The sequence below is a fragment of the Mizuhopecten yessoensis genome, unplaced genomic scaffold (assembly GCF_002113885.1).
Source record: "Mizuhopecten yessoensis strain PY_sf001 unplaced genomic scaffold, ASM211388v2 scaffold9969, whole genome shotgun sequence".
Classification (NCBI taxonomy): domain Eukaryota; kingdom Metazoa; phylum Mollusca; class Bivalvia; order Pectinida; family Pectinidae; genus Mizuhopecten; species Mizuhopecten yessoensis.
The window spans coordinates 96,652-117,171 of NW_018408313.1; the positions used below are offsets into that span (position 1 = coordinate 96,652).

General features: G+C 35.7%; 1 protein-coding gene across 2 annotated transcripts in view; it reads left to right on the top strand.

The window, feature by feature from the left end:
• LOC110459110 overlaps window positions 1-4,714 on the top strand; it is a 51,916-nt gene extending 47,202 nt beyond the window's left edge. For both annotated transcript variants that reach the window (XM_021511207.1, XM_021511206.1), the window contains 3 exons: window positions 1,574-1,664; window positions 1,937-2,038; window positions 3,775-4,714. In XM_021511207.1, coding sequence (XP_021366882.1) covers window positions 1,574-1,664; window positions 1,937-2,038; window positions 3,775-3,900 — 319 coding nt within the window. In that variant the 3' untranslated portion in view covers window positions 3,901-4,714. The remainder of the gene's footprint in view (window positions 1-1,573; window positions 1,665-1,936; window positions 2,039-3,774) is intronic.
• The last annotated feature ends 15,806 nt before the right edge of the window (window positions 4,715-20,520 follow it).

A 20,520-nucleotide genomic window follows, 5' to 3' on the forward strand; every position in this document is an offset into this window, starting at 1 on the left:
GGTCTATATTTCCCTAAAACTGCACAGGTTTCGTTGTGTTTTGACACTGATTATTTGGATTTAGTGGAATGTGGGGTTTGAGGAATTCAAACGGGTTGTTAAGTAATCCTGAACATTCACTTCTCAAAAAAAAGGTATCTTTCTATTGGAAATTTTCCAGTTTTACCCTAACGAACCTCATACCAAATTGAGGGAACGACTTCTTTTTCATATTATAGCTTACCTTTACAGAAAATGTTCAGGTGTTGATATGCATTAACAGATAAGAGCAGTTAAAGACATGACCAATGGGTTTAATGTATGCATGTGCACGGGCGATTGTATGTTGGTGTATTAAACCCGATCACATTGTACTGATAGCAGTCTAACCTGGTGATTGATTGATAGGTGTTACGTCCGCTTCACTAATGAGTAGTTCGGTTATCGAGCAGACGGAGAAAAGACGGGGAAATGAGTAGAAGGGATAAAGTGAAGGGAAAGACGAGGGAGAAACCTTTGTTTCGATTACCTTAAATACGGAACGTAAAATCTGAAATAACCAATACCATGTTAAGGACTGTGTATGGCAAAGCCTGGGAACAGAGCCTACTGCCGTTCCCAGTGGAGCGAACATTTAAAACTAAGGCCAAAGGTGACGTAGTGCCAAGCAAGTTTCTATGACTTATAACGGTTTTAAGATTTCGAAAGACGATATTAAGATACCAAAAGTGTGACCCCCAAGTAAAGGGCACAAACATAAATATCAAATTCTGCAGTGGTTTCAAACATGCAGAGGTATACAAACGGCGATATAAATATAAAGCTGTTCATGTATATGCCTTGTCCTTTAGTCTCTATTTTAGCGGCAGAAGTCGTCGAAGAAGCAGATGCACTTACCCTACCGAAACAAGTTGTTTTTGTTACTCGTTCCGCTGTTCATATCTGCCCTAATTTCATCAATTTTTAGCCAATGTTTAATTGACACTATCATACTATAAGCATTTGCTACTGTTTCTTAATGATACACTCCATATTTTTAATTTGTTGCAACGAACACAAACCTGGATTTCTCTTGTATTTGAGTTTATAATATAATTGGTAATGGATTTGAGATCGTAGAGTATTATTCCTTCGTATTGATAAATGGTATTCACTGTCGTTAATTTTTTAAGTCGATGTTCAACCTCAATTTTAACACGGCAATAGTTGAAATGGGTTCGATGTCAAAATGGAACCTGTCAATTAATGCATGACCATTTAACATCAATCAGATTCTGAATTAGTTTTTGTGAAAGGTGTCGTTGCAACAAATCAAGATTTCAGTCTAGGATACCATGCTGTAACACTACAATCTGTTCGGTTTTAAAGGGTATAGTGTTATGTTTACAACTCATGTGGTATATGGACGTCCCTCCATGTATGTATGTGTGTTAAAGGTGGTTTGTTCTTGAATTTACCTCCTTGCGAAAGCGCACATATAAAGCCGATTAAAGAAGGAAAAAATATTTATGATTAGTATAAATAGCCTTTATATTATATATAGTACTGTTACCTATTCTTTCAAACTATTAAGAACTGCATTTTGTGTTAACAGTCTTACCAAAATGGCGATCAAAGCCTGGGGAAAACACAGCGGGGAGGTGACTACATCTTCTTCCAATTACAGTCTGTACTGTGATGTTAACGTAAGTATCTAAGATTATCAAACGTTACACGATTATCAACATATCAATATCTAATTAATCAACTCAAAATAAATATCACAAAGGCCCTTTCTTCTCTGTCAGCGCCGACCTTCCAAACATAGACGGACCATCTACCAATTTAAATACCGGGTTGCCACGATTGATTCAGTCCGGTTCCGCTACATGCGTGTACACTGCAATTAAACAATATTTCACTTTATGTTGATATAATGTATATTGTACAACGCACTACTAAAAATGTTCTGTTATAGCTACAAAATCAAAAAAGTGCCTATGGACTGAGTCGGCCTTTCCTTCCCGGACCACAAGGAACTAGATGGAACAATGTCATTGTCTACATAGATCAACCAAAGGTAAAAAAAACACTTATGGAGGTGCATAAATACGACAATAGATCCAAAAGGGTATTTACACTGTATAGAACAACAGAAGTATCACCATTTATCAAAAATGGGTAAATACACTGCATAAGACAGCGTCATTGTCATCTTAGATCAATCATGGGTACGTACATTGCATAAAAGAGGTCCACTGCGCAAAAGATCCAACCTGGATAAGTACACTGTATGAAACATCGTAATTGTCGTCAAAGATCAAACATTGTATGGAACAGCATGATAGTCACCATGGGTCAAAGTCGGTAAATCCACTGTCTTGGACAATGTGATTAATGCCAAATATAAGTCGTGGGTAAGTACACTGTATAGAAAAGCGTTATCGTTACCATAGATTCAGTATGCGGAAGGTCAATGTATAGATTAACGGTATTGTCACCATATAATAAACATGAACAAGTACACGGTATGGAACAGATAATTGTCATCGAATAGATTAGTACATTGAATAGAACAGAGGGATTCAAGCACGAAGTTCAATTATGGAATAATGTCATTATCACCATATACCACACATTGGTATCTACACTCTTTAGAATAGCGCGATTATCGCCTTAAAGTAAATATGGGAAAGTTCACAATATATAACAACGTGAATGTCGTTATATAATTAACATGGGTATTACCCTTAATAGAACAGCGCTATGATCGCTATAGATCAAACATGGAAAAACACACGGTACATAACAGCGTGATTGTCGCCGTATGGGAAACATAGATAAGTACACTGCATAGAAACGCGTCATTATCACCACAGCTCAAGCATAGGACAATACACAGTACAGAACAACGTGATTGTCGCCTTTTGGTAAACATTGGCAAGTACACTGGACAGAACATCGTGATTGTCTTTTTATGGTAAACATGGGTAAGTACACTGCATATAACAGCGTCATTACCACGACAGATCAACATAGGACAATACACATTACAAGACAGCGTGATTGTCGCCTTATGGTAAACATGAGTAAACACCGGACATAACAGCGTGATTGTCGCCTTTTGGTTAACATGGGTAAGTATACTGGTCAGAACAGCGTGGTTGTCGCCTTAATGTACACATGAGTAAGTGCACTGTACATAACAGCGTTATTGTCGCCTTTTGGTTAATATGGGTAAGAACACTGCATAGAACAGCGTGATTGTCGCTTTATGGTTAACATGGGTAAGAACACTGCATAGAACAGCGTCATTACCACGACAGATCAACATAGGACAATACACGTTACAAGACAGCGTGATTGTCGCCTTATGGTAAACATGAGTAAACACCGTACATAACAGCGTGATTGTCGCCTTTTGGTTAACATGGGTAAGTATACTGGTCAGAACAGCGTGGTTGTCGCCTTAATGTACACATGAGTAAGTGCACTGTACATAACAGCGTGATTGTCACCTTATGGTAAACATCGGTAATTACACTGGTCAGAACAGCGTGATTGTCACCTTATGGTAAACATGGGTAAGTACACTGGTCAGAACAGCGTTATTGTCGCCATGTAAGTAGTTAGGTTTCGTTATAAAAAGGAAACATTTACGATCGCACCTTTGATATGGTGTCTTAAATCGTACAGATTTAGTGTCAAAATTATTTTTCCATCAGGCGGATGCATTGATTTTTTTTTTAATTGTGAATGTTCGTTTTGAATTGACAATTGAGTTACATATTTATCGTCTCCGTTTTTCTGTTGCAGGGTATCAAGAATGTTACCTGCTACTTGCTTTTCAGAGGATTTAATACCGGTTTTGCGTCCTTTGATAAGATGGATGTCTGGCTTCTATCTGGAAATGCCATAATGGACGATTGTAATTTCACATAAATCCGCCTTCCAAATATCATCATATCCAAGGAAACTGGAAACTTCTCTGGATACATCTTTGAATTTTCAATTTTACCTGTCAACAGCTAATGAATTGATAACTTGAGTGGGAAGTCATGATCAATTTTTGATTGAATAAATGTCACACCTGAAGCTTGAAAAGATTGATAATATAATGTCAATTTGGTAAAATATTTATTCCGTCTTAAGCAGGTGATATTTAAACACATGACTATGAGTTTGACACTTTGTGTTTGAATTAAACAGGAACCAATTGTATAATGTGTTCTAAAAGTTTTTGTTGTTTGTGTGCCTACTGCTGTTAAGGACTCAGTTAACCTTGCGGAGATTTTCACCTATTAAGCTGACGCGATCTTTCATTGTAAACGGTTGAACATGTTATATTCTGGAAAGCAATAATTTCTTTTAATAATTATATCGCTATAACTCATTAATCTTTTTGCAACACATCGTAGTTTTTGTGTTCACAGTAAATTCTTTTATCAAAGTATAACTGTAACGATAAAGGTTTAATACACATGTACCTAGCTCTGTTCAAAACATGTCAATTGTAATAGTTCGTTTGTATATATATTTAACCGTAAATAAAATCAGTTTCTCCTAACAAACTTAGTTCACATATCTAAACTCCTAACATAACAATTATATCACTGAACAAAATTCCATCGGTAAGATAAATGGAAGGATTTTAATGGGGGTGGGGTTCACCGGCTATTAGCTGCTTGCACGTTCATTGTCATTTTCAACCAATACTACGTAAACTTGTAATAAATAAAATAAATATATAAAGGTATAACCATATCCAAGTGTTATTTTTTAAATGATGCATGTTGTAGTGTTGTGTTTTTGTGTCAATTCATAAGTTTATACGAATGGGTCCGGTTGGAAATACTTTTAAAATTAAAATTAGTAATGGTATCATCCGGTAAAAGTGTAAAAATACGAGAAATAAAGGAACTGATCTCGATACTAAATGACAATTTAAGAAATAAACGCGACGGGGTAGGCGAGGGGTACCGTGAACGGTATCCAGTCGATATTTCGAGTAGTTTTCTGCGGATTAATTCAAACTTCATAGGAAGGTTCATTACCATAATAGTTCGGACAAGTTCGATAAACGCAAGGTATAGACCTTAATTTACGGCGTTTTGGCCCTTTATTTATTGCCCTTAACCGAGTCTGTTAGATATCTCGAGTAGCTTTCAATAGATCAGCTTCAAACTTCATGGGAAAGTTCATTACTATAACAGCTTGGTAAAGTTCGATAACCGTAATTATCAGACCATAATTTACGGAGTTTTGGCCCTTGACTCAATTACCAAAACGTTTTCAACAAATGAACTTCAAACTTTATAGGAATGTTCATTGCCATGATAGCTCGGACAAGTTCGATAACTGCAATTATCGGACCGTAATTTACAGAGATATCCCGAGTAGTTTTTTACTGATTTGCCTCACACCTCATAGGAAGGTTCATTGCCATGATGCAAAGTTACATATTTGGTTGTAGTAAAGGGAATAAAATTCCTCTGAAAGGAACCTGATGTCGAGTTCCAAAACATTTGTAGGATTTCAAATATCTTAGACTTATCTCGAACATGTTTGGTTTTAATGAATACTAAAGTATTGTATTTTGCGACTAGGTGGGGATGTGGGCTGTAACATGTCTTCAAGAGGCTTCTTTTAAATATATTTTTTCATAAGATAGGACATTGCTTTTCTTGGCCAGAGTACGGTAAATTTTAACATCCTGATCGTGTAACTTTACTTTCTATCTCGAATTTGAAATACTCAAATTTCAACTTGCTTAAAATTTCGATATTCTTTACTGAAAATTTGACCAATTTAACATTTAATCATCCAACTTGAAATTCGAAAATATTAGCTCAAAACGAGACTGTGCACAGTGGCCCTCTACAGGGTTCTAGCAAATGAAATACATACCATAAGAACAGAATATCCTTGAAAAGATTATTGATGTTACTCAGCGCTCCGTGCGCGGTTTCGCAATAGTGTGGAGACCCCATGTGTCTTTAAATCAATATGTCTTTAGATATTTCTAACTAAAATGGTAATGACTTTTCACTTTTCGAAAACACATTCAAATGACCTTTCTAGCAGTAGAGGATTGTTTTTTAAAAAAAAATCTCATACAAACTTTGTGATGAGAATTTTATCATTCTGAATTTTGCAAATAATTTCATCAGTGACATCATAATATAATATTTCAATTCCTACTCAAGTTGACCTCAATGCAACTACCAAATGTAACCTGTTTCATTTGCCGATGAATTTGACCAGATTAGCATTTCCAGTGTGTATGCCTTTGCGAACGGAGATAACTATTGACATGTTTAAACAAAGATGTCCACTTGATGAAATTTTACATTTTTATTGAAGCTACACAAAAACTACACAATCGCCATCATATTATCAGCTCATGGTTGCGAGCGGTAGTGACAAGGCATATACTGCCCTAGAAATTCTCCCTCCAGCAACCCATTCTGCCTCTTGTGTTAGTATCAACCTCCGGAACCGGGCACGGTAGTCTAGTGGTAGGACGCCGGGCTCGTGACCGAAGGGATGCGGGTTCGAGTCACAGCACTGCACTTTGTGGTATCTTAGAGAAGGATACTATGCTCAGCTTGTTCCAGGATACTCAGCTGTAAATGAGTAAGTGGATGGGCAGTGCTAGAATTGAAGAATGCTAGCTGTGAGCGCCGAAATGGCAACACCGGCTGTATGCTCCCCAGGAAGTTGGGAAAGATATTGGCTGGTTGCAAAGGCCCTATAACCAAGGATAACAATGTTTGAACCGCTTTGAGACGACCTACGAACTTGGTTGTGATAATATTCAAGTATAGCCTTTGGCTGAGGTCGATACCTGGATTTATCAACCCGAGAAAAGATGTATTGACCGAGGTTAATATATTTTTTCTCGGGTCGATAAATGCAGGTATCGACCGAAGTTAAAGGCTACAATTGTTTTATTATTTTCAAAACAGTAAGCAATCTGTAAAATAAAACACAACATAAACGCTACTAAAGCGGACCGGTGCGTTTGTTTTGAGACACGTCATAATTCTGTTTTTAGAAACACAAAGTCTTTCAACAAAAATCACGCGCTCCAAGTCAATATCGGTTTTTATCGGTGAACACGTGATGCAATCACTTGTCGGGAATAATATGAAAAAAAATAAAGCGGTATATAAGAACCTCGAAAAATTATTATTCGTATCCATTAACAATATAACTAGAAATCGTTGGCTAACAACAATTTGACGGGCTTTTCACTGTAAGGACTGATTTGGCCTTCTAATAATAACCGGTGCAAGTCTACAGTAACTGGCCAAGTAGTGGGGGATTCCCTGAGTGTGAAATGACGTCAGAAAAAGAACGGATAAATATAGGCAGCCAATGGGCTTAGTTGTATACGAATGTAGTCTGTAAAGGTCGTCATATAGGCCGTCCACTATGTACGTCAGGATGATGAATTGAACCTAGCTTTTTGTCTATATCGGTTGGGTTTGCCATGCAAAAGAAAGGCTGATGTTTACCCTCTGCAGTAGAATCGTAAACTGTCCCTACTTTTAAGAATGAGAGTGCGTAGTAATCGATGTAGTTTTATCAGCGTGTATTAGATGTCTTGATATAAATCAAAGTACTGAGAGTACTGAGAGCACTTGACAATCGCACAAAAATTGAAAACGGTTTTTGACTTTCACCTTTGAAATTATATGTATATTTTTTTAAACATTTGACCTTTGTGACCTTGATAGTTGATCAAGGTCAACCATTTGTTCAAATCTGATACCCAAACATCACAGCATCTTACATATTAAATATCAAGACTCTAGACTTCGTGGAACTTAAAAAGTAGATGTTACCAAATGTAGTGCATTTAAACTTTGATCCCTACCAAAATCCGGAAGTTGACATATTTTGTTAACATAATATGAAAAAAAAAGTTTGCTCTTGCTTATCCCTATATGATATTCAAAGATCAACCTCGCGCTTGATATCGTTAACGAAATATATTGGTATAGACTGTTAACCAATCAGAGTTCGTGGCAGCCATCTTAGAATATTGATTGCTCCAAAAAGAAACATAAGTTCGTAAGGGCCCTCAGAGGAATATATGTACCAATTGTGGTTAATATTGCAATGGCAGAAGTGGAGAAGAAGATCGTTGAAGTTTGTAAAAATAGTGTCGGCTTTTCAAACAAGATAAAAAAGCAATAATGAACACGCCATAGGACGTTAACGGAAAATGTTACAGAAAAACTAAAGACATCAAATTCATCAGAATGGCATTCTACATCGATCTTTAGAAGAATTTATCAAAACAAATGAAAACTGATATTTTTTTTTAAATGGTGACCTTTAACCCAACAGGGAGTTTTTTTAATTGAAATATTTTGTATTAATATTTATAAGAAAAAGTTAGATATGGAAATTATCTACAATTGATATAATTGCTCAAATTCTGTACAATCAACTATTTTCGAGTTATAGCGGTTTTAAAGATTTTAACCTATGACGTCATGGCGGCCATATTGGATTTTTGACCTACTTGAAAATGTTCCTGTAACATCTTCAGACCTTGGTTTACAACATACTTAAAAGAGTATAAACCTATCTTCTACCAATCAAAAGATACAGACTCCACAAAAGTAGGGGGAGAATAATAATAATAATAAGAAGAAACATAACAAAAACAATTGGTCTTTTCACCAGTTGGTGAAAAGCCCTAATTATAATAAAGTAGGATGGAATTGAAGTGAAACATTTTTCCACATATGTCACAGTGATCATTTGTTTGGCAAGTTTTAGCCTTAACAAAACAGAGGCGTTTAAAGAATTACAGAACGTCCGCATTTAGCATTGCTCAGCTTTTTACATATTTGGTCTTCACTAATGTGTGCTTACATTGCCGTGATCATTCAGAGTTTGTCCGAAATAACTTATTCCCTTTATTGCCTTTCCATATGTTTTTGTTAACAAAAATAAGATGGCTGTGATATTAAAGCAATCATGATAAAACGTTTTCACTAAAAGCTTCTGTGCAAATAAATATATAATAAAAGGGGCTAGAACCAAGGGTGCATCCGTGATTGTGTTGGTTTCGTTATGACATGTTAACACACATTTTTTAGTTGAATGGTTGCAGGAATCTCAAATACATGTACTTCAATACTTATAAACCTGTACTAAGGCCTAAGGGGCGGGACTGAACCTGAAAGTACTTGTTGTAGCCTAAGTGTATTCATATTTTCATGACCAGCAGTTACATAAATAGTTGGCAGTCTCTACCATTGCCATGCGAATGCTATGACCAAGAGACTTAATCCCAAGGGATCAGCATAACCAGCAGGCTATCATAAAAGCATAATGCCAAGCCAGCACATATATGGTCAAAGAGTTGAGGTCTCAACCGTTCCATGATTTGATCCAAACACTTAGTCCACATGCCCATACATCCTAACTGTCTCTCTATGGTTATTCGGTGGGGAAATATAGGGAAGGTTTAATAAAATGCTATATTTCGCTGTAAGGACTCTGTGTAAAAGAAACAACCAAATCAGAACATTATTTTAGAATGAGTTACTGAAGCAATGTATATCAACAAAGGGGCATTACTCCATCAATTCGGGAGCTAATACTCATGTCCCCTCATGATCCATGTACGCATTATATGTACCAAGCATCATTGAAAGTATGTGTTCTTTAATAGTGCAAACAATGCTTTTAAAGGGGTATACCTTCATCCATTTTGCATACTCTATTCACACACCCTTATGCGTTCCAAGCATCATTAAAATTGGTGCAATAAGAAGGAGGTACCAATTCATGTTCTTTTTCATATTCATTTTGTCTACAGACAGATTGATGCATGGACAGACAACCTAACCACATTTTAACCTCTCCCCCATATTATACATTTAGTGGCCTTGTAGGGAAACACAGCTCACAAGGACCAAGCTCAAGTGAAACATTAATGAGGGAAAAACAAAGTATCATTCTTCCCTAATGCAAGAGCACTAAATAACTTTATTGTATATACTGATATAGAAAACAATAACACAACAGTGAAAATAAATCTGGCTACTGCACAATTGTTGTCTATTTTATAAACCTGGAACTGATATGCGGTACCTCTAGCTAATGCTTCTAGAAAAGACTCCACATAAGAGAAATATGCCAGGAGAAACACTAGATAATATATATATAATTATCCCCCTCCCCTTTTTCCCCTCCAGAAGTGAAGCCTCTTCCATTTGCACATTTTTTATCATCACCACTTAAGGATGCTTCCAGCCAAAAGAACACCAACAGGTCAGCAAGGGCCCTGCTCTGTGGCGGACTATATATTTCCCATTTAACAACCATGCAAAAACTACATTGACCATCTTGTTCTTTGGGGAATAGGTCATGGGGTTATTCACACACAATGTAGGTGATATGTACCATTTGCCACGATGCCACAAAAATAAAAGTTATGGAACAAAATTATATTTATAAAACAGAAGATATAGCTTTCTAAGCTTTGAAACATTATAAGTAATTGCATTATTATATAAAGTGAAACACAAAATGAAATTCATGTTTGTTTGGTATTTTATCTAAAAATTGGCTGGTGTCATTTTGTAAACACGGCTATAGCCTTTTCTTTTTTTAGTATTAGTCCTTGCATTGACATAAGAATTTAAAAAACAAACCTATTGCATATCTGTATCACAATGTATAGCCATGTGACATTTCAGTTTGAACTTCTGGTTCCTGAGATAATCTCCAAGTGGTAACAGACAAACAGACGGACAGAGGTCAGATAGACATATGGACATCATGATAACTAATTGCATACGCAGATACCGAATTAATTCTGACCAAATTTGTTAAGATAAACATAATTTGGCCCTATGATTAACCTTTGACCAGATTACCTTGACCTTTGATAAGTTGACTCTTTGTTGGTTATGACCAACTTTGCTTCAGTATGTCATAACAAAATGTTTACCAAAATCTGGCCATTGTAATGTGTTTTTAACAGTATAGCCCCACTTTTCAATTTTTAGTAACAGCAACCTCGACTTTGACCTGAAAAAAATGTGAAACCCATCGTCGTTTGCACATCTATATATATCACACTGTATTACTATGTGAAGTTTTAGAAATTTCGGCCTTTTGTAGTCCCGAAATAATCTCCGGAAACAAAAGTGCTGACGGACAAACAGACAGAAAGGCACTGTGATTACTATAGGGCACTAATGAGAGAAGGTTTAAAGAATTTCATAATGCGAATTGTATAAAAAAAAAACCATCAACAACCTCTGTTTTTACAAACTTGAGTCCCCTTTGGCCAAAGATGCTCGAGAACAAATTTGGTTAATATCCCTTAATTTGTACAAAATTCAAAATTTTCCTCTATTTCCCTTATAGGGCCGACCCTCTGCCCATACATGAGCTAAAAATGGTTGAGAGCATATACGCAAATATTATAAACCCATAGAATTTTTCAAACTATTTGAGAATGGAGTGTTAACAAATCATGCAAAAGATACAATTGTTTAATTGTCACTCAATGCTGAACCAGAAATACGTGTAGCAGCATGTTGAGATATATTTAACCTTTAGATACAATTTAATCTTCACACCTGCCTAAGTTCAAAAAACTGCAGAATTCATCATGATATATTGTAATGTTTAAATGTGCTTGAAATATCATACCAGCGTGTATTTGAACATTTCGCCAACACCAGTCACAGAAAAAACGTGTTTAAAAGCTTTATCTGGAAGTATGCAATTAAAATATTGTATATCACAAATTTGGTCTTGTTGTGACAGTTAATATGAATATATTTAAAAACGGATTTTATAACAATGTATGAATATTTCCAAATGGATTTTAACTGTCATTTCACAATACCAGACTAATTATATTACATGTTATAAATTAGACAAAATGCACCCACAGTTTTTTTTTACCTATCATACATAATCTATAAAAAACAGGTGACCCTTTGGTAATAAACTTTACAATTTAAATAAAGCATGTATGAACATTTCAATCTATCAAGAGAACTAGTATTAGATTCTAGTAAATCTGAGTAAAATTTTAGCCATTATTCCAATGGGCCCTGCCCCTCCGCACCAGGGGGTGAGTCAGGATCTTACTTTCTGATAGCATCAAATTGATATCTCATTATTTCAAGCAAATTTGAATTATTTCCTGTAGAGTTAAAAAACAAAATATGCCTAAAAGCATCATTTCCATATATAAACTATAGTAAACTATACCCCCTCCCAAAGGAAGACCTGATGACTATGCGGCAATTTTGATAACACACCTAGGAACCTTTCTGTCCACGAACAGTACACCTAAATCTGAAGAAGATTTTTGAATTATTGGTCAATTTTCCCTTTGAAGCACTATATATCCTAACCCCGGGGTAGCGGCAGGAACCCCATATTTACAATTTGCTACCCTCTTTCACAAAGAACGCTGAACCAGAAAATGTTTAAAGCAATATGGCAATAGTAACCCCGTTGTGCCCATACACTCAATCCTCTGGGTGTTTAGCTGAACTATTTGTACAATTTTTGTGAATCCTCACCACCTTCGAATACTTGTTGAAATGTTCTAAAAAAGAGTTTGAAGAAATTGTTGATAGACAGTCAGACGGAGGCCACAGACAGTACAGCATATTTAGCTCACAGGTCTTTCCTTTGGACAAGATAAGCAAACAAAGGGGACACAATACTGACAACAGTAAACCTATATATATATATATAGCTATTGAATATAATAACCTCAAATCCAGGATTTTGCTGGCTCTGTATGAAGAGTGTTAAATATCCTCGTAGTAAACACATTCAAGTGGTTCTTCAGTGTTTTAAAATAATTTTCTATTTAAAAATAATTATTAAAATGGTTGCATGGATATACAATAATAATTTGTGTGAACTGCAGGTTTATTTGAAGTTCTTCCTTGTTATACAGACTTAGTCTATTTTTTGGCATTCCCATAGACTAGATGGCACTGATATATAGACGCATATGGGGGTTATTTAATAATTATTATTTTGTAGGTGTTCAGTGATCCAGGGTTCTTTGTAATAACAGAGTGAAAAATGAGTACTTAAGTATCCAAAACTTGAATATATTAAATAGTTGTAGATTGTTACGAAAAGTTAAACTATATTTCTCAAAACAAAAAGGGAATTGCGGATAATACATCCAAGTAACTGTTGTGAAATGTGCACCAGAACAGAAGCGGGTTGACAAATATACACAAATACCATAAACACAACAAATATTCCAAACAAAGAGAATGAAATGCAAACAAGTCATTAGCATAAGATATTATTGTTGAAGTATCATCTATATACTACCTTATACCACCTACCGGTAGCATGAAAAATTCATTATCATTGTATGTCAGTATGAGAAGAAGTTGAGAACGACTTGAGAACAACTTGAGAAAAGCTTGAGAACGGATTTTCCCATTCTCCAGCATTTGGGAACGTAGTTTCTAAAACAGAACGTCTGCTCGCACGAAATGACGGCCAAAACTGGAAATAGTGTCCACACAAAAGCGATCCGCGAAAGAAAAATAGTCCGTCATATACATATCAATACAAAGTAACGGAAACATATTGTGAGAATAACAACAACATTTCAGGTGTAAATGAGCGTATGGAAAAGCGAATGACGATATGATTGTTTTGGAAATATTTTTCTGCCTAGTTTTAAGGTTCATAGTATTCCTCCGCGCAAATCTTCTATTTCTTTGCGTTTGTCACAGGCGAATCATTGACCATTTAGCATAGAAGTCATTTGGAAAACATGGTGTTTAGTTGAGATTTATGAATGGCGAAATATATAGATATATAGATAATACATAGTTTATAATACAATATTTTCATATTCGCTGGCACATCAAATAAAGTTGTATTTTATGTAAACATGCAAAACAATTGTGGATAAACACAATTGATGATGAAACTGTCAGTCAAATATTAAAGACCCATTTTGTTCAGTACCTATTACGAATCAAAGCAAATGATCTATTGTGTATTCAACGGAAGTGGAAACCCTCAATTACGTCACAGGGGTTCATTACAAATGTCTTAAATACACATATGCTATACTTATAGCGGGCACTCTATGCCGAGCAGTGCGAGTTGTTATGGCAACACATGTACGGGAAGTACGGGAAAATGAGAGTGAATTGGTTCTATGCTACATATGAAGGCTTCAAAAACTTTCGTCCTACAGGTCGTACAGGCTCGCAAAAAAACGACAACATGCGTTGCACCGTGCCAGCGTTGATTTTCCGTTTTTGCTCAAAGAACTAAGTTGACATTTTCAATGACTATCTTTTATTTTTGTCGTACCTCCGGCCGATTTTTATGTTCAGAAACAATTATACATGTTTTACAAGTCGATGTAATCATTCGATGTCCTACATATCATCTTGTTATTTTTATTTTTCTCTAACTGAAAATTGTTTCAATGTAGTACATGCGTTTGATTATTTTCCCTTAGCTTCAAGATGTAACTTCAGTTGGTACTGATAAGTCCGTATATATATATTAGGCATACGTATTTTGCATTGAAAAATGCCGAATTGACGTTCACAACAGTTTGTGATGTGACTGTGACGTCACTGTTAACACGCGTCATCATATAGTGTTGATAATACATTCACTTAAGCCAACTCAAATTTTCTACAGCTATACCACATTATTTAGAATATTTTGATTTTGGTCATTCTTTTGTAACTTCATATTGTAGGCATGGACACAAAATGGATATGTTTTATGTAGTGTACGCATTTTATGCATTTATGTTACTTTTAAAAAGTTCTTTTTAACACAAGTGCAAATTGAAAGAAATTTTCTTTCTGAATTTTTCAACAAACACAAAGATATTTTTTCTGCTGAGTTGTCATCCCAGAATACTGTCTTAGTTTTCCGTTACCTGATATTTAAGAACATGATCTATTGTCTAAAGGCGCTATTTACTAATCCTTGAAATGGCTTGCCTTGCTGTCACTTTGCGTTTAATTCTCACTGGTTTAAGATAAGGCTGAGACGGTATAGCCGGTACCAACCCCTCCACCACCTTGAACAGGAAGATCAGACGTAGCTCCGTTCTGCGCTGTTGTAAGGTTTGTAGGTCCAAGTACCTGAGCATGTTGGTGATATTTAAAATATGGTTTTGTATTTTGTTTCTACATAACTTAGCTATATTGAACTATCAACGTACATCATCCTGTTGTATGATGGTCCTTCAATGACGGACTATTTTTTTTTTTTACATTACGTCAATACGTAGACATTCACACCAATTCCAGAACCTGGGACAAACTATCTTGCTTTGGTCGATTTCATCGGGTGATGAATTGAGTTGGTCTTGAAACAAATTCAACATGAACCGCAAAGCAGTTTATCAAATTTGTTTCAAGACAAAGAATATTTAAATGCGGGTGCTGCATGTAATATTCTTTAAAGCAAGTAATAACAATGACATAATTAAATATTTACATAGGGTTAATGTATGTTTACAAACATTCAGGAAGGTTTCCTGTACTCAGATCAGAATCAGAATATTATTTCAGGCTAAATTGATGACTGTCGAATGGAAAAATCAATTTCACTTTTGTTATGTAAAAAGTATATAATAATTGCGCTGCCTAGTTATTTTGTGTTATTTTATTGCGTTTATTAATCTATTATTGGTGTCAGTTAGTTCCGTTGGTTAAAAACAAGTGAGTTAAGTATTTTTATTCTATTCCACAAACTGTCGCTTCGTTTAATTAACTTTGTAATGATAAACATAATTATTCTCCCTGACAATGGACAGTAATTTTGTATTAGTCTGGAGGCAATGTGAGAGCACTCGTAGACTAAAGGGTCTTTTAGCTTTTGGATCAAAATAGGCTTTATGTCTGGGAATGATATTCAACTTTTTAGCTACTATACCTAAGTAAACATTATCAACGCTAAGGTATTTCACATATGGAAATGCAATTTGAAATTTCTGCGCAACGTCAAAGGAAATGCCGTAGGCTCCGCCACTCACATATGTAGGCAATTTGTCTAATGGGTAAGCATTGGCATCCACACTCCATCTGTGGCCTTTTCCTCTGTAAGGGAGTTGTTCCTTTATTACATTCCCTATAGACATATACCGTTGCTTTGGATACCTCTTAAATGAGTTAAGAGTCGCTTCTTATGGACGTAGAAATCACAGTAAATCCACATTGTTACACTTCTCCACTGCCCAGCTGAACGCCATCACAGTTTTGAGTGTGTTGTTTTTATAGTGATCAATGAATTGTGCCTGTAAGATATCACCATATTCCACATTTTTCTAATCGCCTCCATTTGCTCAATATTTTTTTCATACGATTTTATGAGAACGAGAATGTTCTTGTTATATACTTTACTTGTCTTGAACGCACATTCTGCCGGGCAGTACAGCCACTTATAACGGAAATAATGTATAGGATTGTATCTGTTTTTCATCCTATTTCTTAATCGACCATTAACGAAAGCCTGCAAATTAACTTTAAGTGGATAAGAAAAATTGTGATCAAAAGACATGTATGTCTTGGTATCAGAAAATTTCAAATTGACATTTTCTATATTTCTTTCTTTCATGTATTTCTCCATCTTATCTCTGAGGGCAGTAATTTCTCTTTTAGTAATGGCAAGTGTACAATTTTCCATTACTAGCTTCTCAGCGTCGTGTGAACATTCCTTTGCCAAAGTGTCGACACTAATTGTATCGAGGATACTTTCATTCTTAGGCGAAATATACAGCTTTTTGGCTACAATTCCTAGGTAAACGTCATCAATACCTAGATATCGGATGAAAGGAAATGCTAACTGAAATTTACGAGCGACATCACTCGACACTACAAATGCTCCGCCCCCTAGATACGGCGGGAAAACGTTGTATGGATAATCGTCGTACGTGACGTACCACCTATCGTGCTTCTCCCGGTACGGCGGTGCGTTCACTGCCAGACTACCGATACATATGTCCGAGTGGTGTGCTCTTGCTCTCTCTCTAATGTAGGAAGCCAGTTTGACATACTGCACGTGGTAGTCGTCGTCATGAAAGAGGATCAGATCTGCCTGTGGAAAGGACGATCTGATCCAATTAAATGCCATTATAGTCTTGATTGTATTGTTGAAGTAGGTGTCCACAACATCCTCCATGATAACGTCTTTGTAAAGTTTCATTTCCTGGTCAATGTGCCAACGTTTTATCCTTACATCCTTACTACAAGTGCCGAGGATAAAAATAAATGCGACATATAACGGCCTTTGACCTTTTCTCACGACATTCGAATCGCAATCCTTTGGTCAACATTTCCTATGAAGGACTTGACCATGACCAGTATAGACCTGTGTGATGATGGTGACAGGATGTCGGTCAAACCAAATAAGGGTAAGGATGCGGGTTTATTGTTGGTAATGGTATGGGTTTGCTATATGTAATTGCGTCATTGATCAAAGAAACCAAATTTACATTCAATAAGTAGGTAAAATTCTCGTCATAAGACAAATGCTTAGTTTCGTCATTCGTGTCATTAATACTCGGTGCGAGTGTAGGTATTTCTTCTATCCTTAACACATGCGTTTTTACTTCTTCTGTTACTGTTATCAAATCAAAACGGGACATAGAAAACGATATCTCGAGTAATGCACTCCCTACAACAAACGCAAATACCGCCAGAAGTAGCCGCACTATTTGCCATTGTCGAGCGCGTTTTAATTTGTGTCGAGTGTTTATTTTGATTGGTAGCGAGCGGAGCGAGCTCTTTTTGTATTGTATGCGTGGTATATATATAGTTCAAGCAAAAATCTATATATAGTAACACAAAACGAAACTACAATACTATGCGATCTTTTTTCTTTACATCGTGCAGAACGGACTTTAAAATTTGCGACGCTCTGATTGGTTATTAATAGATCAGAAGCTAAAAATTACCGTTTTAAACATCTCTGTGGGAATAGAAAATATGTTTCACATCGTAACTTATTTGCGTGAACTTTGCAAACGTATTCGTTATGATTTGAAATGCTTCTTCATTAAAACGGGTTTTAAAATTTAAGTTTTCGACATTTTTGACGAATCAGGTTAAGCAATAAAAATATTTGTGGTCTGAAAGTCGGGGGCTTCAAAATTTGCCACATTCTGATTGGTTGAAAAGACCGGAACAGATCAACTTCGCCGGTAGTCTCGACTACTTCGCCGGGAAATAGGAACACGGAAGGGTAAATGCCAACTCAAATGATCGACAAGAGTAGCTATGGAGCGAATTTTACCAGTTTTGACAGGTATTATGTTTGACCCAAAGGTCTACTGATTTCAATGTGTTTGTCACTCAAGATAGGCCTGTGCAAGTCTAGTCACTTCAGTGCAAAGGAGAACCGGTCAGACGAAGAGATTCTTTGTTTATCAACGACAATGCTGATGAGCCGCCTGATATACATGTATGTACGCGCAGGTGTGGGTTAAAGGTGATTTATGGTTATATCGGCCCAAGGTAAAAACGGCCTCGATTTACCCAAGTGAAATCGGCCCAAGGTAAAAACGGCCTCGATTTACCCAAGTGAAATCGGCCCAAGGTAAAAACGGCCTCGATTTACCCAAGTGAAATCGGCCCAAGGTAAAAACGGCCTCGATTTACCCAAGTGAAATCGGCCCAAGGTAAAATTGACCCTATGCATACATGGAATATACATAAATGTTATAATAATCCCTTTCTTTGGGTTTCATTTATATATTAACCTCTGAACATATATATTTAAATTAATAAATTCCTTTCTGCATTTCCTTGTCTCCGTATATAATTAGATTTAATTATTCGAATGATTGTTTTTATATGATTAATGAGGAAGTTAGCCGATGCATACAGTCTGGTAGGCGAACATCATTGTTTGTGAAAGGCAATAAAAACAAAACAACAACACCAGTACGTTATTAAATAAATCCTTAAATGTATTTATTTAAATATAATTCTACTTATAAATGTATAAATCCCATGTATTTAACATATAGATACATAGTAGGGCCGATTTTAACTTGGGCCGATTACACTTGGGTAAAATAGGCCTGGCCGATATTACCTTGGGCCGATATAACCAAATACCGTTAAAGGTAAGTATGCGTAGCCTTCTTTGTCAGTTCGTGTCTGTGTCACAACATGACTCCCCGTCCCCCTCCCTACCCTGGTCTGATTTGCTTCAAGTCAGTCACACATGCTATACTGATATGGGTAACAGAAGACATAATGTTGAGACCCATATCAACATAGCATATATATATAGTGTATTTCAGAGGTTCAAGATGGGAAGTCGAGGGGGATTCGAGATTCATTTATATATAATAAGGCGGCAATTGCTGGTAGTTTGTAATGTGTTAAGGACAATACATTGCCATGCTTTTTTAATGTACAAAATGTATTTAGACGTGTTGAAAAAAGTGTCTTTTTACAAGTGATTTAATCAGTTTTGTCTCTTCTATTTAATTAAAAACAACGAAACTTACAAAAAATTACAAACATCAAGCATTCCATTAAGTCTCCTTAATGCATATTATATATATATATATGTGTGTATGTGAGGGTGTGTGTGTATGTGTGTTATGGACTGTGGTCTGAGTGTACAAGCATATATATGATTTGCTAAGAAAGTGTTTTATAAGTTTTCAAATGTCATCAATTAATTTTTCTTTTTCTTTCTTATAATTATAACTTCGTTCAATGTTCTAGCCTATATGTTTGTAAGTGTATATGAGTGTGTCTTGTTGAGCAAGGTATTAAATGTATGCTTTCTGTTCATCTATACCGGTTAGAAAAAGACTTATATAGGCTCTTGTCTCATCCAATTGTTCAATGTTTTTGTCCAATAAAATTTGTTGAAATATGTAAGTTCCCTTTACATGTACAATGTCTTTTACCATTAACGTTATTATTTCTAATATTTGTTCTACCTTTAATTGTATCTGTATTTAATAAAGACGTTAATTGCACTGATTTTTTGTAAACAAATGATATATGGTTATAAATGATAAATGCATACTTGCCAACCTTTTGATTTTTTTTGTATGGGCCGTGTGCTCAAAATAAAACATTACAAAATATGAATAATTATAAAAGATGTGTATATAAAAAAAACACTTTAGAGTGTCAAATGCCAATCGTCTTTTTAGTTGTTCTTTATGATGAAATCATTAGGTAACAGAATAATTAAGCAAGTTTAATTACTGGCTGAAAATGGTCAATTCTAGCACGGACTTAGATAGCAATCTAATTCCGTGGCCTGACCTATGAGTCGAAAGGTGTTAAGGTGATGTAACTCACGAGATCTGGAAAAATAAGCTACATGTTAACATGATTCGTCAATCCACCAAGGAATTGGACTAGACCTGGGTCCATGACTTTTACTAACTTTTATATGTTTCAGTTTTCGAAACGTGTGAAATAATCATGAAAATGAAAAATTGGTTAACTGATTACATGTAACGTTTTAGTCAATTTTTAACTACGTAATAATCCAATCAGATACGTGGTCACT